Raw genomic sequence first — 26,248 nt, forward strand, 5'->3', positions numbered from 1 at the left:
AATGTTGTTTGGCATGTTGTTTATCCTGAGCACAGACCAGGCATATATCAAAAGCAGAGCTTGTTGTGTAGCTATCAGTGTTTTACATAGTAGGCTAAAAAGCACGAATACCTCAAAAACGACTGATCTACCGTTCAGCAATTTAGTATTTAAACAGCTCAAACGCGGCGTTTACCTAATAAATTCTGCTCGAATTCACTGATATATAATCATGTAATGATTCATCCATGCTGGATTAATACAAGTGAAATTGCGCACCATTGATCAAGTAAAGCCCAATCGAAATTGTGGAGATTCTCAGATCTTTATTAATTTACTTATTTATCCGACGTATAGCTCATCCTTTCAATTGAGGTCCTCTTCCCCCGCCCCCGCTGCCTACACAAGCCGATCCGCGTAATATAATGATCAAGTATAAACCTCTGGTCGTTAACGTTGGAGATACACATTGCTGATGAGGAACTGAAACAGCATCAGCAGGAGTCTGCATCCCCTGGGATAGCTGCAGGGTGTGAAAATTGTTGTTGTTAATAAAACTAAAGCTGTTGGTAACACAACTAACTCACATCACCTAGATACTTGGGTGTAAGAATTGGTTGCTCATTTTATGGTGAAAAAAAAAATAAAAATAGAGATTATGGGACCTGGACCATGGTTGCAGACCCTTGAGTCCATAGCTCTGCCATCAGAGTGTAAGTGCAATGTGACCCAAATGGCAATAATAATATTAGTTATTGTTAGTGCCATTCAATCCCATGATGGTGACAGTGTTTACTGGACATATGCATCATAAACAAGGGCAAAATATTGCAAAGATCAGATTTTTACCAATTAAATGTACTGATTGTGGTGCATGGTGATGCCTATCTGTGCAGATGCTGTCCATTTATTTATCATAGTTTAGCTAATGTGGTATCAGACTACATTCTTGATGAAGAAACTGACTTACTGCTGCACTGTTGTGAGTTCTCCTTCTATGTACTTCCTAGCCTCAGGCTGAATATATACATCATTGCTATCCAAGTGTCCCCCATATATTCCTGGCTCAGGGCTGCCTGATGACTATTGAGGTAGCAGACAACAAGTAATACAGAACTCTAGCGTGTAATAAAATTGAAGAAAGAAACTGATAATTCTGATGTAATAATATTAAAATCCTCTCTGCTTACTGACTGGTGGGAGTGAAATTTCATAATTCCACATATTTTGAAACAGAATTCAAGAAATTTCAAGAAAATTGTAGCAAACAAAGTTGAAGTAAGCATATATTTTTTACACTTTGATAAAGTACCCTATAAACTGGACTTTAAAGTGTATATTAGTTTCTCAACTTGATTTTCAAATGATAAAATGCAATGCTAGTTATGATTTGCAAATTACAACAGAAACATACTAAATAGGCTACATTTGTGTACTCAGTAATGCAGTTTGCATCAATCAACAGAGCTATATTTGCCAATATGCTAATTTCAGGATCATTGCCACACTCGCATTGACTGCTGACGCAAACTTCGGCTATCCCAGTCAAAAACATCATGGTGGACTGAGGAGTATCAGCAAAGGCTGTCATTTGTTTTTTTTTTAACATAAATTACTTTAGGTAAAGAAGGCAGGGGTTAAACAGAGATCATGATTTATTTCAAATTATTTTAATGCACTTTAAGGTGCATCGCCCTTGTACACAGTTTGTGCACATTAAACATACTGATCATTCGAAAAATATGCCAAGAAACATTCTAATGAATAATCTATAATTATATATTAGATGCAATAATTATATCTTGGATATAATATTTCTAACTTCAGTTATTTTTAATCAAAATTTTAAAAAAATTAAATACTGTTTAAATTTGTCGAGAAGGGCGAGAAGCTGTAAAGATAAATTGGTAACCCATTATAGTACCGCTTCCTGGAGTAATTGAACGTCACCTTCCTTACGGTAGATACGTCAGTCCCTAGAGCATGCAGTGACGTCAGTGCGGAAGGTGGCGTGGTGACGCTAGTCCATTTAATACTTGTCAGTGGATGTAGGATAGGGACAGAGATATTGAACGGAATGGGAATGGATGTGAGAAAATTTATAAACGTGTGAAAGATTTCAGCAAGGATGGGGCAGTATAAACGATATGCATGTTAATTGATTTTTATTATTATGTGTGCTTTATTCTGTTTTGCTTGGTTTATTTTCACAGACATTGAAGAAGACGATGCACATTCATCTGGTCTTCTAAAATACAAGGGCTGATGGAGACCTGAAAATGCACCGGGTTTCTTTTTTCAGCGAATAAGGGCAAAAAAACAAATAGTGTTATTGAGAATACATGTTCACATTGGCTTTGTTTTTGTTTGCCATCTTTTTGTTTGCTTTTTATTGTTTTGTTTGTCCATTACACATTAGCGTTATGATATGCTCTGGAGGAATTTTGATGGCTCTGATGACATGAGAGAACTGCAATGGGCTACGAATGAATGAAGAACGACAACATAGTCGGCTAACTTAAAGCGGGAACGGGAATGAAGGTTCAGCATTTTTCTTGCCCGAGGATAACTGTATGCGGTGCAGCTGGTTACATTCTGGGAGAGGTATCAGATTTTGAAAGTAAATACCAGAGGGCGTTAAGAAAGAACACGGAGTTGTAATACGCTGCATTTCGGAGAGAGTGGATTTTGAAGGGTCATTTGGAGATCAGAGAAGGCAGTGGCGCTTGCAACCCCTTCCAACGAACACAAGCGCACCGCGGTCCTATGCGAGCAAACCATACTTTATGTGCCTTGTGTGCATAATCGGAATTAAACAGGGACTGTTAATCATGAGTCTTCTTTCATAGTAGCGGCTTCCCCTTCGCGTTTGTGGCGAATTCATAATTCGGAATGGAAACTGCAAAATCCATATTATTTAACGTTTACGAAATGTTTGGGGTCAAGTACCATACACTTCTATGGATTTGATGTAAAAACATCACCATTGAAGAGCTGGATTGAAAGTCATGTTCTGAAGGCAACCGAATCTCGAAAAGCTCACCAAACCACTATCTGCCATCAAGGATATACACAGCGGTATACAAGGGGTCGGAGGAGACCTACAGCAAGACCCATAGTGGGATAATTTAGCTTCGCTGTCAGGACCATTCAGATCAGCACATAAAGCAAAATGGGGTAAGTAGCCTACAACATAGTCTACATGTGTAATTGTAAAGCAGTAGCCTATAATTTGTCTTTTGTTGTTGTTGATACTGTAATATTGGTAGTTTATAGAGATTCAAGGTAAATGGAATAGGCATGGTTTACAGGACTTGCTTTGCAAATCATATCATGTGGCTTTCTAGCATGTTGCCTGCCGGTTAGCCTAATTATACCTAGCACTGAACAAATGCAAAACAGTAACAGCTGGCAACATACATATCTTTGGCTTGCACATATATTTGCCTTAATATTATACTCTATTGGTATTAATCAGGAAGTGATACTCAATTTACGTCTAAGCCACCCCATCCCATTATGCCATTTGTCATATTAAATAGTAATGGACCTGATGAATTTACGGTAGCCATTACCATGTCTCTTGAACTTCTATTAATTGAGTTTAATTGATTTTATTACAACAAAATATGAGGAATTTTGTTTGTTACATAAACCATTGAAAATTAGTCACTGAAGTCTTTACTCAATTTCATTCATTTCTTTGGGAAGTTTTTTCTAAATACTTAGCTATTCACTCAAGCTGAGGGAAATAATGTGTGATAAATATTTGATCTGGGCTTTACTTTTAGTTAAAATTTAGGGAACCAATCAAAATACTTAATCTCTGCTTGGTTGACTGAATATTTTCTCTGCCATCCAATGTCTTTGCCCACCCCCTTAAAATGAACCATGCCACAGAGTTTAGATTAAGGTTATTTGTTTGACAATTAACACAAGGCAAGTGGAATTTGTTTTTTCGCAAACCTCTCCTAGCTGCAGCTTGGTGGGCCGGCATGCCCCATACCTGTATGGCACCGACAGCTTGGTATTGGTATTTGCAGCACTTACAGACATCTAGAGTGAGAGTTAGAGAAAATACCTAGGCAATGTGTTTGTTTTGAAAAGCACTTTTACACCAGCCAGGTAGACCCATTGACTTGAGTTTAGCACCAACTAATTGTTTTGCTTGGATTTCCTATTCCAGCCTCAACTGTAAGTCATGCAGAAAGTTATGGAACTGGGAAGTACAATTAAATTAGGTTCTACATTACAAGTCAAACATATGGTCTAACCTGAACTAAAGATATTTTTTCCTGGGACAGAGCTTTTCTTGCAGAGCGTAGCGTAGTGAAACAACATTCAGATGGTAAATCACATTTATATGGGAGAATTATGTACTACACACAGAGGAATTATCAAATGATTACATCAAATATTGCATCCAATAAATACATAATATGGATATGGATATCCTCTGGTATATTTTCAAAAAGCCACGGTTCTCTTCTGGATGCTGTTCCCATTCTCTCCTTTTTTCATGCTTGGTGTGGGCCTGTCTAATTAGTTGCAATGAAGACTTAGATGCACTTTAATCTCAGTGATGCACTTTATCCCGAAAGACATTAGTTAAGTCCTCCTTTTTTGCTGGATACACATCCTTTTTTTTATTTCAGAAACTGCAGAATGTACAATGATAAATATTTTGAAAAGTTTTTTATTTTATTTATTTTAATTCAGAAATGTAAGTTATGCATAGAGGTCACTGTGTGGATATTGAACTGAGCCCCCTGACCTGCTCTGACATCAGCTGGAATAATTATCTGAAGCATCAATAAGTGTAGCATCCGCATTGGACAGGTGCACCTCAGATACTTCTGAATCTTCTGCTGCTCAGGACTAACTGCCCATTTCCTGTTTTCAGAAAGTCACCCATGTTTCTCAGTAATACACTGGAAATATTTGCCTGTTTATCCAAACACTTTTAATCCAGTTTGGTCGCAAGAGTCACTTTAGCTTTAGTCAGCGTTAGTTTTAACCTCATTTGTGCAATGAGCTTATGGTTTGAATGAAGAATGAAGGAATCTGGACATTTACTGTATATTTCTGGTATATGACAAAGGCACTCAGATATATTGAGATAACCCCCCCTCCCCCCCTGAGAAACTGTAGCTTTGCTGTCCATTTCCTGAGATAGTCATAGCTGCCTCAGACAGGTAACGGTGGTTGACAGGCACATTGTAATTTTTTTGAAGATAATCAAAAACGTAAGGAAGGGGAATGTGTCATTTGTTGTTTTCCTAATGGTCTGGCACTTGTACAGTCCTTCAGCTGAATGGGGCTCAATCAGAGTGACACTGGAGTTTGTTTGACAAAAGACACTGGAGACAGAAGACACATAATGAGAATGCTGTGATAGTGAACTACAATGGCCAGTTCAAAGCAATTTATAATCCCATCTCAGCCACACAGTGCTTGGTTATAATTCAGGGATTAATAGACATTTTAAAGCCCACATAGATTCCGGAGAGGTCAGGGTCCATTTGACTCTTTTTTTTTTTTTTTTTTACAACATAACTGATGTTGTATAGATATCTGTTGGCATTCATATCCTATGTGTCTCATTTTATTATTGTGGTCTAAACACAGGAGTTCAGATGTGGATAACATTTTAAAATAAACTCTGATATGAATCACATCAGGAGGTAGTCCAGATGGGATTCAGTTTAGATTCTGCTGATATGTATGTAATGCCCCATCATGCATCTTATCTTGTCACCAGCATTCTACTGACATATTAACATCCCATAATAAACGTAATGGAGTTGCAACCTGTTAAAGAGCTGATCATCAGAGTGGATGAATGACTGAGCGCAACAAGTGGTAGAAATATGATCTCCATTTAAACACATAGGCTGTGGCACATTAAAATTAAGTGAAGACATAGTGACATGCATCGGATATAGAGGAACCTCATTTGTCAGCTGCATAGAATAAACAATAAGTGTGAACAGGGTCTTTGTCTTCCCAATGGAGTGAATTCCATACATTCTACTGATGTTCATCCTGGCCCATATTATGGCTAGCAGGGCCAATGTAACCCACTAGCTCATATGCTAGTCTGCTACATACAATAAGAAGCTAAGATAGCAGATTTTGCTCACTGGATCACACAGATTTGGCTCAGTTTCTACTGCAGTTTCCCCACTAAGGCATCACACTGCGGTGCGTGGATGAGCCCCACGGCCTCAAATTGAGTCCAGATGGTGGCCAGTGCGGACGGTAGCTCCACAGGGCGATTGCATTGCCTAAGGTATGGGAAGGTTCAGTTGGTTAGGGGTCTTTCATTGCTATCTAGTGATCCCTGCTGATCGCCCATGGACTGCATGTTAAAGCCGCATATGAAAGGTCTTTGTCCAACTCCACTCTACGCGAGCTTAGCTGTAGCCTGCTGTGTGCAAAGAGGCAGTTGGCGACACCACATGTTTCGGAGGAGAACCGCGGTTGTGTACTCTCTCCTGATTCAACAGAGGGGCTCACGTGTGAACGCGCCCGCAGTTGCACAGTGGAAAGAAAAACCATGAAACTCAAGGAAAAACCCTCTCCCTTTGATGGTGTTAATGTGTACTCTTTGTTGGGTAGTGTCCTTTTCTACGCATACTCAAGTAAGTATTCGTCTGAAAAGGACATGGTCTGACTGAATGCAGATACTTATTTAGCCACCCATAGATTGCCTGCTACATGCAGAAACCTTGTAGTATTATTGTTACTCTTCCATTTTTCGTATGTATTAACCCATTAATTGGCATGGGTTTACTGTAAATGGTTAGACCTCTGTAATTCAGCCATTTAGCATCCACTGCTCTTAAAAGTTGAGGTGCTTCAAAAGTGTATAGGTAATTCCTTTAGCAAAGATCAAATCCACACTGGGCCAGTATTTAATAACATCCCGACATGATGGGAGGGTTTTTATTCTGGAGAGTAACCTTTCTTTATTGTGCACTATCACCTCCTCTGGTTAATTATAGATCTGCCTGTGATGTCACTCAATCTGCGCAGTCCTAGACGGGTTCTGTATCTGAGATTTAGCTAGTGGTGAACAGAAGCACTCAGCTGACTTTACAAGTTTCAGAATGCATGTGTGCACGTCCCTCCTAAATTTATGGAGGATTCTGCAGTAATGGGACAGGCCTTCAGAAGACTGGGGAGAAAACTGGGGAAAATGTTTGGGAGCTATTATAAAAAGAATAATAATTTTAGCATTTTTTCTAAACATTGCTGTATATGTACTATGCTGACTCTTACGTTACACTAGCAGGGGTACTACGAAGGGGAATGTGCATAAGTAGGCTATGTCCTTTAGATAGGCCAAAACATGATTGATTTGAGTCTAACAGAACACTCTGTTATAATTGGATGTTCTTGAATCATTTGGAATGCTGCCATAGCATGTTTAGATAAGCCTAGATTATAGTGTGGAAATGCATTTCATACTGGTGAGTAACAGGTTTTGTGTGCAAGGCTGTCTGTCTCGTATGGCTTTTACAGTATGCAGCTTTTTTCTGTGTACAGTCGGTTGATGTTATTAAGCGATGCAGCCCTATAACAGCAGGTTGTGTGGGGTGCGTGTCTGTTGAGGTATTAGTTCATAGTTGAGATTAGGCAGTTGAGATCTCACATGGAGGGCATGTGAAGTGGTCGAATGACAGGTGTGTGTGGTCTGAAACAAGATGAACATCGCTGGATATTAAATCAAGCCATACATGCTGCACATTTATACAATAAGCACAGCACAGTGCCTGAAATCATATTATTTTAGCTCATAAATTCAGATTGCTTATTGTTAAATTAAGTTTTTTTTTTTCAGCAAGTTTGGGTCAAAGTGGCGTTGTGGTGTGCAGGAACATAACATGCCTAAGGGACAACCTAGGTACAAGCTGAAATGAAATTACTCAGACGCACATGCTACGCCATTGAGACAGACATGAAATATCCAAATATCCCATTACTTTGTGCGGTGGGATAAGGAACACTGAGCTTATGATACATACACAAATAATAAATCTATTGTTCTCTCTCCTTACTGAAAAGCATCTGTTCATGGTTCTAGAGTGCTGGATTGAGACTCACATGGTTTTGGGTCTGATTCCCTCGAGAACTCTACAGTGGCCTTATGCTCATCATCATTCGCTCCTTTCAATACAAAAATCCAGCTAACCTATATAGGTATGATTTAGCAGTTTAGCAGTGCCATGGCTTTCTGATAAGCAGATACCTAATTCAAGTCAGTGTGCTCAGCTTACATGTTTTAAACGAGTTTATTCCATTATTTGTCCAAATTGGTTATGCTAAATCATATTTGCAATCCTGTGCTTTTGTTGCAATATAGCCTACTCCATTCATTACATAGAATATGTACTAGCATGTGGGTCCTCTGAATCATGTGTAATCAGCCAGAATTTCTTTACCATCCTTATACTAGATCAGCTGTGTAATCATAGCACTGGAGTACTGTTCTGCCTATGCAGCTGGCTCGTACTGACTGCATGAACCTGGACCAACAGTAAAAGCACTGTTTGTAATATTAGGTGGGAATTTCCTGCTGGCTATAACCCTTTATGGCTAATACTGGACTGGCCCTCGGGCCTCTGGTTTGGTCAGCGTTCGATTCCAGGCCACGGGGCACGGTCAGTGCACAAAGGGCTGCTTCTTTAGCCGGATATAGCACCCACTCGACTGTCCCAGTTTTCTGTTTTGAGTTGACTGGCAGTGATAGGGCCTGTATGTGCAGTGCAAGTGTGTGGGCTGACTCTCGTCAGTTTGAAGAGGCGGTACTCTGTGGGGATCTTTTTTCAGTTGTTCCGGAGTGTTCTGCGTGGTCTTGAGGTGCAGAGAAGGGCAAGTTCACAGTTATCACGGCCCCCTTGTTGATAAGTGGCATGTGGGTTTGATGGAGCAAAGCAGGTCCAACACTGAACAGGCTGCTTTTTGGCACACATTTAAAGCTGCATGACAAAAAAAGGTGGGAAAAAAGATTAAATTGGTGGACACTCCCAGTCTGAATCATGTGGGTGTTGCCATGGTGAGGAGCAGCTGAATTGTGCTTGTGGGTTTGGAGTAGGTCCATCAAGAACTGTACAGCCATTTCATTTTTTGATGTAGGCCTACCCCAATCCATTGGATAGCTATCATGATACAGCAGCTTGGCAAGTAAATTCTGTGTTGATGTGGCCTACTAAGTGATGGATGTTTGTTCATTGTAGAAAAATTCTTCCACCCTGCATTGTTGCTCAGAGAATTGGGTGAACTCTACTCTATGTTCAAAGTAGTGCTTGAAAAAAAATTGTATAAACATTTAGGCTAATCCAGATGTAGAGAAGTGAAATCAATTTTTTTCAAATTTTTACAACCCAATCCATTTAACAGCCTTGGTGTTGGAAGTAAGGTTTTAAGGAGAGTACAGAGACATCTATGAGTTTAGGGTTTTGAGGCTAATTGGGATGATCGTTCCAAAGTTTTCTTTGGGGAACAGCTAGCTGGTACTAACGCACACGGAGGGCATGTTTACTCTTGTAACTCTTAAGAGTAGTTAGTTTAAGCCATGGCTTAAACTAACTGGTCCTTCAGGTCTAGCAATCATGCCAGTACTGTATTTAAACCAGTCTCAATAAGACTGGGTGTGCCATAAAAATGCCACAGTATAGGCTAATGCTTTAAACAAAAGTGTTATTAGGGAAACAAAAACATGCTTATGATTTGATAATTGTACAATTTAATAATGCAGCATTCCTGCAGTAGTACTGCGGTGGAGACCCCTAGTATATCCCATGAACACTGTCACAGACTGTTATTGTATTATCGTCCATTTGCATTATTATATATCTATGTCTTTTAAGGTTATGTGGATTCATCTGCAACTGGTAGTGTATTTGTTGTGCAATCACACACAGCACAAAGCAGGCATTGATGAAGGGATCATAGCGCTTGATTAGCAATCAGCCACGGACGTTTAACCACAAGCACTGATAAAGTGGTAAAGTTCACTTTAAGCAAATGTTGGCCTGATAGGGAGCAAGTGTTCAGGGCACAGCAGCCAGCCAGTCAGTCAGTCAGTCAGTGTGTGTTTCTCGGTGATAAGAATGTATCCTCTTTGTCTGCACTGCCTGCGTTAATTTGCATATTTTCAGAGACTCTGCCGTCTGTCAGATTGTGTTAGTAGTAATGTAAGTGCATGACTGCGTTGACTCTGAAGTAGTTTGCAGTGTAGGAGCCTTACATCCCATCTCCACAAGTTCCTTACATTTTATGTAGGCTACATCCATTCCTTGAATATATCCCCTAGATTGTGTTTTTCTTCTCGTTCCTGAACCCTTTCCTCCATGGGTGCACATTGCACAAATGTAATTTTAGTCTTAAATTGGGGCCTTTTCTCACACTTAAGTCAAGTTCATTTAAAGCACACGATCACATTATCGCCTCCCTTTGATTAATGGCCCCGGTGCCTTAAATAACAGCTGCCAAGATCCCATTCTGTTAAATTAATTATCACTTCAGGATTGGAGACAATTCCCTTGTAGGGATGGAGTGTTCTCTTGCGGAAGATGATTACACTGTCCCAGAAAAGACCCCTTCCACCATCTGATGAGCAGAGCATGGTGCAATTAAATCAGTCATCGCCAGAACAGTGTTGGGATATTCATCTTGTACGGAAACCTCCGTGATACGGCCTCTAATGTGCAGTGTTGTTCTTTTATTTTCTTTTTCCATTTATGAGTACAGTGCTGTTAAAGTTAAAGCATTTATCTTGGGGATGTGAAATCCATTAACCTTATGTAGGCTGTCAAGTGAGGATGATGAAGTCCCTATAGGTAGAAAATAATGTACTATTAAGCCCAGAATTGTCTTTTTTCCCAGACTCTCCAAAGCCCTGAGATACTGGGTTCATCAAGGGGACCTTGAGTTTCTAAAAGCAGTTTATTGCTGAAATATACTGATAAAAGGTTGGGGGAGGGGGCTGGCATATATAAAGGTTTGGAGCTTGGAGATCATTCATAATGGTGCTTGTTATTTTCACCGTTCAATAAACAAGGAAATTGAATTAACCCTGTTTGCATTTGTGGAAGAGCAAAGTAAAAAAAAATGGTCCATGACATCAGAAGTTTGTTTCAATCAGAAAATACCATGAACTAACTGGCAGTGTTTATTCAGTGTAGAAAAAAATGCAGTACAATGTGCTCTTTGCATCTGCATTTCTTAAATTCACAATTCATTTATTAACTTATATTTCTAAACCAGGTTAAATGTGAATGTGGTGTAATGATCTCTACAGCCAAGCATTCAACCGGAACATACATGTTTTTTCCAGCACTCTTTCTCTCCAGTTCTACAGAGAAGGACCACAAAGCATTGTAAGCTGCTTTGTAGGTGGTGAGACAGTTTTTTGATTACCTTTATTTGAAACAAGCTTTTTTTTAAAAAAAAAAACATGATGATGGCTGCAGTCTGGCCTTGAACAGTTGTGCTGAATCTTTGGCCTTTATCCAATGGGCATCTGTTTTACACAACGTTGCCACAACATTGTTTTGCTGTGGGGAGCGTGGTGAACCACATTAACAATGTCATTTGCTTGGGGAAGCATGTTTCCCTTTGTTGCTGTTGCAGGAGTTATTCAAATCCAGTGTACTTCAAACAATCGAAAGTCCTTATTGTCTAAAGTCAGGTCAGAACGACCGTGCGTTCGGCAGTGTTCTTCATTTGCTTATCAGTCATGTACATCAGAATTTGGCTACTAGGCACTTGGCGGTCTTGCCCATTTGCTCACTGGACACGTTCATCCAAATCCTTACAGCCAACATACAGTACACCCCGCACAGTATACTACAGAGGTCACTTGGGAGTGTACATATTGAGTCAGCTCCTTCTGTGCACCTGTCCACATTTGAGAGGACTTTTCACTCAGATTGTGGAGCTGACCAAGCGTGAGATGGAGGATCAGTCATGGCCGATACACTTTAATTTTGGGTGACGCCGCTACAGTGGTGACATCTCACTGAAGAACCATTAGCTGATATTAAAGCTGACAGTCAACACCGTTTTAATAAGATTGTCATTATCGCTCTCTCTAATGTGAACTGATGGTTTGAACTTGTCATGCCACTGTTTTAATATTGACTCTTATTTCAACAGCCTTGACTACAGGATTTAGATTAAAATGGGGAAGATTGGTGTGAAGCAAGTGTCCACAGTGCAGTGTATTTTTACTTCCTGTGCTTTATCTAATCTTATGTGTCATAATTAGAGTTTCATAGATGGCAGCTTCCTTGATTGCATTTTTGTCCAAGTGTATGTTTGTTATATTTTTGTTTTCAACAACAAATTTATTTATTTGCTCAGAGGCCAAACAGTAGGCCTAGTTGATTTAATTTGCCTTTTGCCTAAAATAAATCATTGTGGTCCAGTAGGTACAATTTCAATTTGTTCCTGAAGTGCTGTTTTTACTCACGCACTTCAAATTAGGTAATGTCAAACTTTGTCAAACATTATGGAGTGACTTTTAAATAGACAATTTCTTTAGATTTTTTTTTTGTGAGTACAGTATGTACCTTTCAGTTCTGAATGATTTCATTGTTAGAATGAGAAATGCAGGAAAATATTCAATTACGGTATCATATATTTAGCCTGTTACAACACTGAGGATATGAAAATAGCATCCAGCTCATAGAGTTATTAACCACCTCCATCTGAAATTATGGGCCGGGCTAGGATGCTTTAGATATTTGTGATTAAATACAATAGGATTTTATAAATCAATTATCTGTTATCTCCATCCATGGAAATAGAGGCCTCTCAGGAACAGGACTTTAAAAAAAGCATGTGGGTTTAAATATTTTTGTGCATACGTGCACATAGACACAAGCTCCTTTCCTCAGTTCCAGCAGTGTGATTTGAGTGGGCTTTGATGTGTGGTGCCAAGGGGGGAAACCCCCTGGTACTGAGGGCTAAGTGTGGCGGATATGTATTTGCATTCTAGTGACACTGGCACCTAGGGCTTGGCGATATGGACAAAATCAAATATCACGATATTTTTGACCAAATACTTTGATATCGATATTGTGATGATATTATGGGGATGACTATTGGTACTTTCACAAAATTACACAATGAGATTTTTGATAACTAATCGTCAGTAATGCCTGTGTAATAACTAAGTGGGTAAAGGCAAATAATAGAACAGATAGAACCGTCAGGTGAGTTCAGAAAATTACATCACTTTACTGTAATGCTGCCTTTAAAACCAGGAAAAGACAACACTTAGGCTATGCCATATCACGATATTACGATATACAAAATCCCAGACGATATGTAGTCTCATGTCACGATATCGATATAATATTGATATATTTCCCAGCCCTACTGGCACCCAAAGCTACTGAAAGAAGACCTAAGACCTACTTTCTCAGATCACATTTCCAGCATTCTTCCTCAAACACCGAGACGTGCTTTAACCAATATGGTTATATATTAAAATAGTAAGTTACAAATACTGCACTTTACACCTTTATTAAAAGAATTTAATCCTTCACGAATGCTCAGCCCTTCAATTTTATAAAGATATAATTAAATAAACAGCCTAGATTGCCCTTTTGCAGTCAAAAAAGGCTTGAGTACAATACAGGACACTTGCAGAAATTGCAGGTATTTATGCAGAGTGGAAATCAATATTAAAATGCTTCATAACTTTCATGAATGGACTCCTACCCTGTAATCTTGAAGCCCACAAGAATAATTAAGTAAAATATTCTCAACTTCTGAAGCACCATGTTAAAGTGATACAATGCAATCCAAATAATGCATCACAGGACATAGCCTATATGTACCTATCTTCTCTTCCATTTATAATACTTTACAATAAACATAATTATGTTGAATGATTGTATTTAATGCTGAGCTGTAACTAAGATGCTAATGTGGCTGAATTTATTTTTTGTTTACACAATCATAAATTGCACGTTAAAGTTAACTATTATGGAAAAAATAGGGAATTTTGCCTGCTAGCCTATATGAATAAATTGGATTCATGCATCCGAGTTGCCTTGAGAGTGTGTCTATTCATCTTTATAACCCTATCAAAATATTTTTTCACAGACCAAGTTCTTCACCACACTGATTCACTACATAGTTATTAAACTGAGCTTAATTGTGTGTGTGTGTGTGTGTGTGTGTGTGTGTGTGTGTGTGTGTGTGTGTGTGTATTCTGCTGGTGAACCTATGTTTTGGTAGCACATAGAGAGGCATTAAAACAGAATATGTGGAGGGTTTGAATGTTTCCACAGGTGACATGAATCACAGTCAGGCAAATCTATATCAAGAGTGCCTCCGAAAATACAGTTCGTCAGGTGTGTTCTGTGAGCTTAACACCTTCTATGTCTGACTGGCTTTACACAGGGACACCAGATTCCCTGCTAATGCCCAGTTACCACTAGAACCTGGCCTACTCATTCTCCTGTCATGCGGTAGCAGTGACCGTACCAAAACAGGTCAAGCTTCTGCAGTTTGGTAAAAGTTAGTGTGACTACTAGCCAATTACTTATAGTGGTTTTATATAGCTTGAGCCCAGAGACTTGAGCCTCTGTTCTGGATTGTTTTACTCAGCTCCAGTGTTCAGCTGCTTGGCTGAATGTACTGTACCACCTGGGCCACGACCTAAATTCATTCCACTTCATATTGGTTTTCCAAATCGCACAGCTTGAGCATCATTAAAACCAGTTGTATCGTACTACAGTGATATTTGGCTGTATATTTCCCAGCATTTTCACGTATGCAGTTTATCATTATTATTGCTGCGTATTGACAGTGGCTCACTTTGGTAAACATGGAAAGGAAGCCTTGTAATGACAGAGCAGGATTTGTACCGATCAGTACTGATTTGTTACTGGTGTAAACGTGTGGGGAACAGAAGGCCTAATAGTAGCTGGCAGGTTCCTGTGTGCATTCTGTTCATGTTCACTGGCCCTTCTGTCTAACTAACCAAGCTTAAACTTAGATTTTCCGAAAAAGCCCTAAAATGTCTTTGAAAACCATTTCTTGTTGTGCCAGAGATTCAGGTGTGGAGGCTAATCGTTAAAACGTTGGCTCCTTCATCAGATAGCCCAAACCGTCTGAACACTAACCTTTTATGCCAGGCAGTTGGAAAATGGCATCAAATTTGTAAAGGCAGACAATTTTCCAAGTAGGAGCATAATTCTGTGGTGACATGGTTCACAAAAGACAATTGTAGAGGCTCTCTACTCAGTTAGGGATGCATGGTTTTGTCATTGGTAAATGACAGCTATTAGCCTATTAGAAAGACCAGAGTAGACTTTCAGTGAAAATAAATTTTGGGGCAAAGCATAATATTTGTGGAACTGAATTTTTCTGTACGTATCATATCGTCTCACTGTGGGGCAGTTCTATGCAATTGACTCTGTTCACACAGTAAAAACACTAACCCACATCTCTGGCCAGTTTCTGCCCTCTGTGACATGTTATCACTGAACAGGGCTTGTGGTAGATTTGTTCTGGAAAAGGCCCATTCTGGAAAATGGAGACAGTTCACTATTTAGTTATACCTCAATCTCCCAGCGATGACCACTATAGAATGTGTAATTTTGTCCCAGTTGCTGGATTATTAATGTAATCAGCCTGTGGGCCATGGTATTTTTCTTGAACCTCCATCTGCACATACCAGTGCACATTTAAACATGCCATGACAAGTGCCCTGGGAATGTAGCAAAGGATTTCATATTCTGCATACCACTGGAGGCTAGGGAGAGAAATAATGGACTGTGCATTATGCACCATGTTCCATCATGAGACTGTGAAAATTTTCTCTTATCAGAAAGAATCTTTGAAGCTTTGATCCTCGAATTGCACTTTTCTAGCATCAATTTTTTAAATGGAAATTTAGAGAACTCCTGAAAATTGCACTACAGTAAAAGCCGTGGGTTTAACAGCATTTCTCTGTTGCTTTAAACAAAAGTGGAGCACCAAAAGTGAGATTTGCATATCTCCCCTCTCTCGCAGTTTTCAAATGCAGAATTCCAGCTCTATCTCATCACTCCCACCCACACACAAGGCAGTAAGGTTGAAGTTAGACCAGTTTCTCTCCAACACACATTTATACAGTACATACACACACACACGTACGTATGTACACATGCACTCACACACACATCTCTCAATGCAAAGCTGGAAACCAGCCTTTTCCCTTTTCCCAATTCCCTTTATGCACTTTTTCTACCAGAGAGGTAAACTTGCGTAGAGGCGGGATTTCCACTCCGTCTGCGCATGAGCCTTTGAATAGCCCAGTTTGGTTAATTTCACTATGCTGTGCCCTGTCTTCTGCCCTAGCCTGATTTGCCTCTAGAAATGTGTGTAAGCTCTATTCAGCATTCTCACACTCACTACTGTTGGCCCAGTCACAGTACTCATAATATTTCACAAGATTAATTATATCCGAAGCAGGACTATTTTCTTGCGCTTGCAGAATTATCACAGTGCAAATGTAATGCAGTCATAATACAGTATGCACAACATCATACCTGGAGTACTAATTGTGAGGCTTCATTTGGCTAAAAGGCTGTACAATGTATGTATGAGGTTCTGAGTTATTAATATATGAGAATTATTAATAGATACAATGGAGTGCATGTCCAGTATGTACCAATAGTAACAAAGTATTTGTCAGGTCATCCAGAGAATAGAGTTCTGAGGTCAGTAAGCAACTTATGCTAAATTGTTTGAAAGTCAAAGGAATTGGGGCATGCAGAGGGATGGGTAACTGGATTGATCACTATAATGAGATATGGCCTTACCTCCCTAGCCTACTGAATCATCTTTTTAATGCAGCGGCCAAATTTTTTATAATGTTGTCTTTGTTTGCCTCTAATGGAATTTCGGGATACTTGCCTGTGAAGGACGTGCTATTCCTCTGGTAGCCGCTGCCCTTTGAAGTGCATGATGCACAAATGTCACTGCCGCTGTCTGAATTACTGTGAAGTTGGTGCTCGGTGCAATTCTTGTACAGCTAGCCTGCCTCCATGGAGACAAGGAGCTTCAGTTTCACATACAGTGACAGGATGAGGCCAAATGACTTCATTCGGGTCAGGGTGTCATTTAGCCTGGTAGGTAGTGAGTCAAAAGACCAAAGTAAAAAGGAAACAGCAAAATATAAATGGGCATTGTGTTGTCAAAGCTAAGCATGTACGTTTCATGAATCTTTGTAGACCATGCCATAAATGCTTGAACTGGGATGTAAACAATGAAGCGTGTGGAATAAGTGACATTAGCAGGCCATAAGTACATTGTTGCTCGCTAATACACTTGTAAACTGAATGACTTTTCCCACAAAGTTATCCGTATCCTATTCAAATATCAGCCTCTTTATTTTTTAAAATACAACATAATATGTGTATGTTCATGGCTACGGATAACTAGTACCTTATGCGAATTGTAGCTACCTTACCTGACCTGTGTTCTGTAGCCGTTCCAACGTCCTTTGGTATGCAGTTATTGTGCATCGCTTCGGATAAAGCCGCCACCAAATAAAATGTCATGTAATATTACATCGTTATATTCAATATAACAATTAGAAGTAAATTATTGAAATATTTAAATTTTTCAAGTTATGCTGCGTTATGTAATCAGTGAACGTTGATGAGTACGGGAGTCTTTGTTTGCAACTTTGTTAGTGCCACGCCCAGAAACGTGGCACTATAGCCTAATTACCATAATTTATTAGAATAATAAATACAGGTAAAAGGTGCAGAAATTTGGTGAAACTAAGCAAAGACATAGATTGCATGTGCATCATAGATGTGCCTTAACATGGTTATTGTATTATATTTTCACAATATCCTGCATAGTCTGCCTTTAACACAGGGTGGAGGTGGTCAACTTTGTTAAATATTTTTTAAGAAAGAATATCTCATCACAGTATGAAATCACTATACAATATTTAAAAATAGCTTATGTTCTATTCAATTTTCTGCTTCTTTGCATAAAGTAGATTAATTAAGTAGCCCAGGAACAAAATATATATCCATGTGGGTGGTGTATTGATAATTTCCTTAGGTCTATGAGGCTTACAGTGTACGTATTTATCGTGATGCAGATCTGAATGTGCAGCTATTCTTATATATGCTTTTCTTGTACATGTGACTTGTGTTGACATCATGCTTGTATTACTGGCCAGTAGCATTTTAGTAGAAGCTGAGTGAAGATCTTGTGAACAGAACCTTGTGGGTTTATGTCCATTGAAACTGAATGATAATCCTTTTGGTCCTTTTGAGCGATGGCTATTCAGTTGTGGCTCTGTAGCCCTGTGCTGGAAGCTTGCCTGACTGGAAGGCAGTGCCCAAAATTCATATGACAAGCTTTTCCTTCCAGGTTCTGTCTGAGTGCTGAGCAAAGTGGTGTCAGGTTTTGCCATCTGATCACCCGTTGAGCGAGGGAGTATACTAATTGGATTTGTTTTGAGTGCAGCCGGCTTTGAATTCCCCTCATGATTGTTTATCAGGATTCCGCTTCACGTCTTATTTTAAACATTTTTGAATGTGCAATGTTTGATGGAAAAAAACAAGGCAAAAACATTTTAATGGGTAAAAGTAGCCATTTTAATTCCTTTGCCAATGTCTTCGATCTGGCTAAATGTGGGCGCGTGCATGTGAGACGGAGACGAAGAGAGAGGGAGAAGGAAAGGGAGACAGAGAGTTCTGTGTGGGTCAAAGCAGCACTCTGTGGATGTTCATAAAAACGTAACTGAAATAGTTTGACAACGAGGGACAAGGCAGGTCAAACTGAAACAAGCAGACTGTCCGAGACTCTCCAAACCTGTGTTAGGTGTATGACAGATATTAATGGAAGATACCATGTCACGTGGGGAACCAGGAACCCTACAAACAGAGAGCGGGCCTGTTCATTCGGAAATGTATCAAAGTCATGTGGATTCACGGCCACTTGAGTTGACACTGACCTTACTGTCATTTGTTTCCATGTAACTACTTGTCAGTGTTTGTGCTGATCAGTATGTGTAACCTGTTTGTTGTTAAATAATGCCAGAGCATTGTTTCATCTTAACCAGGTACCTATTTATCTTATTTATTATTACTGTGTTAGCCGTTGTCCAGAGTTGTCTGAGATTTGAAGATGACAGAAATAGTCTTTCATGGTAATGCTCTGAAAACAGTGTTTTTGAAGCCCCTTATTGCTTGGAAACATGGTTCTTAATATGAGAAAAAACCTGCAGGGTTATGAGTGTAACCCCAATTCTGTGGTTTTGTTTACCATACTGAAAGCAAGTATGCACAATCAAAATGTCACTCAAATGCTGGTTGGCATTTTTTCCATTCCAATGTAACCTCTGCAACATGCCTACACCTCTCCCCTGCTTCACATTTATGCAGTATGTAGAACGTAGGACGGAGTGTAGCACAGTGGGTAAGGAACTGGGCTTGTAACCGAAAGGTCGCAGGTTCGATTCCCGGGTAGGACACTGCCGTTGTACCCTTGAGCAAGGTACTTAACCTGCATTGCTTCAGTATATATCCAGCTGTATAAATGGATGCAATGTAAATGCTATGTAAAAGTTGTGTAAGTCGCTCTGGATAAGAGCGTCTGCTAAATGCCTGTAATGTAATGTAGAAGTGAATTTTGTCTGATGAGCAACCCCATCTGCTGGTCATGAACTAGAATCACAGGAGTTTTAGGAGAGTGAAACTCTCTTGTCAATTAGCTATATTGAGCGCAATTCTATTGTACTCTTTTAAAGCTCATATAATGACTGGTAATTAAGGTATCTGTATGTAGTGTAGTTCCTGTCATTTGATTCCTCACATTAACCATCAATACTGGCTCTGTGCAGTTATTGAGCTGTTATTGACTGTGGTGAATCCCAGCATCTGTATAATGGGTGTTTCAATGGTGGCACACACTGCTATACTTGCCCCCACTTTAATATTTTCTTTTAAAAAAAAAATGAAAAGAGCTCTAAAGTGTCATCAGTCAAGTGATTTCATATGGCAGTTTGCCTTTTGCTATAATGATTATTTAGGCCTATATTGTTCAGATTTATTTTACGTTTGAATGAAACACATCTACTCTAAAAGATAGCGTGGCTTGTGTCTTGTGCTTCATTAGTGCATTTGTCTCTACTACAGTATATTAACAGAGAAACTGTTAATGAATGAGCCACTGTTCCTATTTAGCTGGCCAAATAAGTATTTATCTGAGGCACTCAAAGTGGTGAGCATTTTTTCAGCAGTTGCATACAAAACACACAGGGTGGCTATCTAAAAGTTGAACATATGACACACTTATCATGCTCTTACCAAAGTTTTTTTTTTTTTCATATCTCCACTCTTATGTTTCCATTCGTTAGCATGGGACAGGTTGTTGGAAGTAAAGAACTGGCTTTTCTCATTGTGTCTGGTGGAGGTGTATCTCGCCTCTCCTGGCCGGATCAGCACTGCTTCCTGTTCCATGACCAGTCGGTAACTTCCTCCCCCACGCCACCCACCCTCATTCCTGCCCGCTGTGTAAATGTAAAGGCCTGGTTATCAATGGTTGTAGGATGTAGCGCAGTGTTATGGGCATGTACTCAGTCACTTGCATTAATTCCTACGCCTACCTTTATAAGTGGCAAATGCAAGAGCACCAAAATGATCAGAAAAGGAAATCATAGAAATCATCTCTGCAGTACCTGCCTGGTTAATATCTGGGTCAGGTTTATGAAGCCTTTTTTTAACGTTTGTGCTCCCAACATCTTTAAACAAAGCTCTGATACACATTTAAGTGACAGGTATTTGACTGGGTGGGACCTGTGATCTTACCCACTGGAATCTCTTTCATATTGATCAGCCTGAACGGTTTATGTTCCTGCCGATGCAGGTGGGTGAGAAAGATAAAGAGGATTAACGTAATAACAAGGACATCCGTTTCGATACACTTCCGGGAAGAGCGAGCTTTGATTTTGTCTCGTCAATAGCAATTTACTGACATCTCCTTTGTGGAATGTTAGGCTCAACTGAATATCAGTAACCGCTGTACTACTTTTTTAATAGACATAACAATTTAATTTTTTCAGACCTTCGTCATCGCCTTCCTAATTGGTGCTAAACTCACCTCCTCCATAAATGTCATGTTATATAACATTGTAGATTTTTTCTTTCGGCTTTCATTCCAGTTCTGACTAATGGAAAGACCGCGCGCAGTGGGCAGGTTATTTAATAAATGTGTGCGAAGGGCGCCTGTACTTCATACAAATCATTTCAGTCCTTCTTCCCACTTTGGTTCAGATTCTGCCCTCTTGCCTGAAAGGAGTGCTCCGTTCGGAATTCGGAAGCCCTCTCTCTGCAAAGCTTTAAAATGACTCCGGTGCTGAAAGTGGCCTGGGAGTGATGGAGAGGGTTTTTCCTGCATTCTGCCACTCTTTGGTATTTGTTGGAGTGACTTTAATTATTCATGCAGGATGGTGGGGGGTTGGGGACAGTGTATCTCTGACCTGCTGGAGCAGCGTCCGCGCGGGAGGTGAACGCTGACATTTTTATTGGCCTGCGAATGCTGCGAGGGAGATGCAGCATTTCGTTTAAAACCGCATTTTTCATTTAATTCTGGGGAACTTGCGGTGAGAAATGTCACGACGATCTCTGCCAGCTGGTGCTTGTAATGGAGCGTAAGGCATCGCAAGATTAATGAGCTGAAGGGCTGGTCTTCGGTTGGCTGAGAGATGCAGGGAAGACGGCGTAGAACAAAGTGGTTATTATGAGTCGGCATCTGCAGAAGTTGGCGTTTGGGCTGGATTTTAGTCTTCGAAGCAGTTCAAGGTGGGAGTAAGAGGACGGGGGCCGGTCCCTGGGCCGTGTTAATGCTCATATTTCGTCGTTGCCCCCTTCGCGCCTCGTTCTCCGCACCCCGAATCCCCCCTTCTCTCTCCACTGCCATTCCAACCATTGCTGAGCGCTGACCCCATCAGTCGGTACACCAAGGCTTTCGCACAGGCTAGCGGGCTCATAAATCCAGTCCGCGCGGAACAGTAAACCCGCAGGGGTACATGGAGTCACCCTGGGTCAGCTTCCTCAAGGAAAGCCCAGTGATCCTTTTCTGAAACATATTTCATTTTTATTAACGAGAGCACTGCTGTACTTACGGTAATATATGTCTCAGGTCAGGGTTAACGCATGACAGTTACAGTTCACCCTGCAGTTGATGAACTGTAGCGGACCAATGCGGTGTCACAAGGGGAGGGTCCTTTCCCAGAAGCGTCCTGTAGCACGACTTGACCCCTTGACTCGAGCTTGTCAGAAGGGCTCCTCTGTGCTTGGCCTGAGCGGGAAACTCACAGCCTGTAAACATGTTTTTTTTCTGGTATTTATAGCGACGGTACTCCCTCTCCCACTCCACTTGTTCTGCTGGTTGATATTGCGTAACGCACTGCCTACCTTTCGCAGGTCATTTTTGAAAGAGACGAGATATTTTCACTGTTGTGTGATGGCTCTGCTCGGCGAAGTGCACTCTGTTTGAGACGGTGCAAAAAATAGACCCCCTTTGCAGTGGCCATTTACTTATGCCACCACTTCTGCTGCCGTGCCACCTGCTTGTTATTCTGTGCGATGTGTTAACTTATGCGTAACCTGAGTTTCACTTTGGCTTTTTCATTTCTTTTAAAATCTCATTAGGCGGATTATCTCAGCATCTTTGAGGCTGATTTGCTTTCAAGATCGTTGACTGAAGACTTGTGGTGCAGTTACATTTTCCGAAATGTTATGCATCCAATGCACTGTAGACTGCATTCTCTCTGCACTTTGGAGAGCGGTGCTTAACAAGGTCTTTGGTGTGAATTTGAAGGATTGAGTTGAGGTATGCATGAGAGAGCTGTAAAATCAAAGAGAGAACTCCTTAGAGGGACTCCTAGCTCTTGGTCAGCTCGAGCAACATGACTGCTGAGGCTGTGTTTGAATGCTGGACATGGAGAATTTTAAAAGTAAATCTGCCACTCTTATATAACACTTTCACAAGTTACAAAACAAGTCTGTGCACTGTTTGACATGAAAGTAGGCTATATGCAACATAGCATTAGTACAGATCATGACCTTTTGGAATTTCACAACTTGGAATAACGTTTTACATTTCTATTATTGTGGAATACCCAAGCTTTCTAAAATAATTAATGTATTTTATTTTATATAATATTTTTATATTTTCTGCTTTTTTCCCAGCTTTGTTGTGTTTATTTATTTTTTGGAGTGAGAAGTTACATAATGCACATGTATGAATGTTCCAGAATGATGGTTAATTACCTTAAGCCATTGTTTTCTGATACATATGCGATTGTATTTCACTTTTGGATGATTGTTTGGAGATTATTTTCCTGTCAGGGCTGTACATATTAGTACACACACAGGAAGTTGAAATTGCACATAGTGTGCACTTAGTACCTAAGACCAGCCAGACATCTAATTAAAATTGTTAAAGAGAGAAAATTTCAAAACAGCCCGTTTTGTCTAGGTTTTACTTTTATGAAAAAGGCATGATCAAGTTAGCATTTCAGCTGGCCTCAAGTAAATAAATAGACCTACATAAATAACACTGGAGAATATTTCACAAAGAACTTAATTTTCTAGGCACTGTAAGACACCAAGGAAACTGTGGTTTAGTATCAGTCCTGTGGCACTCAGAACTCAAAATGAACTTTCACCCATTCGGTAGTCATAAAACCATAACGATTTCGGCTAATGGCATGGGGTTCAACTCAGGAAACGCCTTGTGAAATTGGAGCACCTCTCCATATTCAACTTAAGGTAATGCTTAAGCCAGCTTAGTTTTTTTCCCTCTCTTTCTGGACGTTGTTGTGTTGAGTGCAGCAAACGCTTATGAATATTAATTTTGACTACGTGGAGCGCCTTTGATGTTGTTCAAAGGGCCCGAGCAACGAATGCAGCGTAAGCAGTTCTCTATCTGCTGCACTATCCCTCACCAGCCTCCTTTTCCCCCCACAATCCCTTGCTTCTCTCTCTCTCCACTGCATACATCAGAGCGATGGCAGCTGATTAGGCCCTTGGCAATGGGATTGAATATGCTAATAGCCGAGCACTGGGAATAATAGCGTCCGAATGTGAGTGAGAGCTTTCGGGGCTGTAGGGCCCTATCCCCGCCTCTCTCTGTCAGTGCTGCGATGTTCTGGAGCCCACCGTTCACCATCGCGCTCAGGTCAGCCAAGAGAAGAGCTCTGAGTGCAAGCCGAGTTTCACCCTGTCTGAGGAGGCTCAGCCGCGGAAGCGCGTTGACTTGGTTAAGTTTAGTGTTCACTTTAAATTTCACTCCTTTCAGTCCTTCTTTGACAACATAACTAATATTCCCTTCTGAGCAGGGAGTTTGCAGTGTTGATATTGCAGCATCATGAATCAGCACACGGTAAAATGTGCAGTGTTAATTCAACACAGTTTATGAGTCCAATAAGGACCGCATGTACACTGTAAGAGTTCATTTAACACTGGATATTTTACTTCATTGTGAGTGTGTATTGTGTAGCTATTGTGTAGCTACACTATTACTATCTCTGTAGTAATAGTCAGCCTTTAAGTGGGCTAATTCACGGCATGACATAGCAGCAGTGTTGTGGAGGGCGGGTCCAACTTTGTGTAATGGGGGGCAATGGGACATTTATGGGACAGCTGGTCCAAAGAGGTTCACCCCATCTTCTTCTGTCCAACCAGGGAGCAGCCAATCTACAGCACCCGCGCCCACGTCTTCCAGATCGACCCCAACACCAAAAAGAACTGGGTCCCCACCAGCAAGCATGCAGTCACCGTCTCCTACTTCTACGACAGTACGAGGAATGTCTACAGAATCATCAGTCTGGATGGCTCCAAGGTGAGATCCTGGTACCTCCACCTTTCACATTTAAAAAAAACTGGCTGTGTGCTTGACTTTCATAATAGTTTGTGAAACTGTTACAGACAGGTCAGCAGAGTTAATCTTGGCCTGAAGATCCCCATACATGACATTAAGATTGCATAAAAAATCACTCTAATAACTTCAGCATGCTTTTACAAGCGAATGATATACATAATAATTATTATATAATTGTTCATAAAAAATCAGTTTATGAATAATTATACAGTTATTCAAAACATTTAAAAAATATGTGATAATTTATACTGACGTACAAACTCTCTATTTCATTCTGTAATGGTGTACGGTTGATTATAGGAATTACAACTTACGTATAAATAATGGTATTTTATAAAATAACTACTATTGTTTTTATTTATTTAATGAGTGTAAAACAGTGAAATGAGTGCATGGTAAACCTCGGAGAAGAGCTGCAACTATTTTCAAATCATATTCCAATGAGCAGCACAGAAGATCATATCTTGAGTGATGGTTATTGAGCTTTGAGCCTTGATTCATTGGCAATTCATTCCACATCTCCACTTCCGGTGAATAGGAGTGCATGCGCCAGGATATCCACCCCGAGTTGCCCCAAGGACACACACAAGGGATGGTGCAGTGGCGGGGGGGGGGGAAGTGCGGTAGATTAAACATGTTCTTGTGCCCAAAACTGGGGCGTGGCAGATCTCTAGAGTGACTTTTTTTTTCTGTGCCCGCACATCTATTTATGCGTCTGATAACACAGTTCACAGAACCGAACTGAACTTTCCTCCAGACACACTTGAAGTGCATAATGTTAGTTGTCATGTGTTACGGCCTACTTATGGCAGAGCTGCTAGCGGGTGCATCGTTATTGCTTTTTGAATGTGTCCTTGGTCTATATATTAGTATGTAATGAAAAAAGACCCCTCTAGATTTAATAAGAAGAGCATTTGATCTTTTCAAATTTTGTCATATATCAGTAGAAACCTTACTTCGGACGCACAGAGGCCAATGACAGTGTGCAATGTAGCAATAAACCCCAGATACAGACATTGTTAGAAACTGTGTGTGTGTCTATGTGTGTGTGTGTGTGTGTGGGTGAGAGAGAGAGAGAGAGAGCGAGAGCGAGAGTGAGAGAGACAGAGAGAGAGAATGAGAGTGAGAGAGAGATAGACCTCCAGTCCTGTGCTTCTGAGCAGTCAGAAGTGGTATAGCATGCCACAGACTCCCATTGGACATCAGGGTTGTCCCTGTCCACAGCGTGTAGCCCGCTGGCACGCACAGGCCCACTCTTGCTTATGTAATGCATGCCCTCTTGGTAACGGCGAGATGTTAACAACATAATCACATCACAGTTCCTCCCAACCACAGAAGTAGGAGT

The 26,248-nt window shown here is 40.4% G+C and overlaps 1 protein-coding gene across 2 annotated transcripts in view; it reads left to right on the forward strand.

The window, feature by feature from the left end:
• Positions 1 to 1,993: 1,993 nt before the first annotated feature.
• Positions 1,994 to 26,248, forward strand: part of LOC118212857 (homer protein homolog 1) — a 51,179-nt gene continuing 26,924 nt past the window's right edge. Inside the window, exons 1-2 of one of the 2 annotated variants that reach the window (XM_035391263.1) lie at positions 1,994 to 3,156; positions 24,708 to 24,864. In XM_035391263.1, coding sequence (XP_035247154.1) covers positions 3,152 to 3,156; positions 24,708 to 24,864 — 162 coding nt within the window. In that variant the 5' untranslated portion in view covers positions 1,994 to 3,151. The remainder of the gene's footprint in view (positions 3,157 to 24,707; positions 24,865 to 26,248) is intronic. The other variant, XM_035391262.1, reaches the window with a different exon arrangement.

This window comes from Anguilla anguilla, chromosome 14, assembly GCF_013347855.1.
Source record: "Anguilla anguilla isolate fAngAng1 chromosome 14, fAngAng1.pri, whole genome shotgun sequence".
Lineage (NCBI taxonomy): Eukaryota > Metazoa > Chordata > Actinopteri > Anguilliformes > Anguillidae > Anguilla > Anguilla anguilla.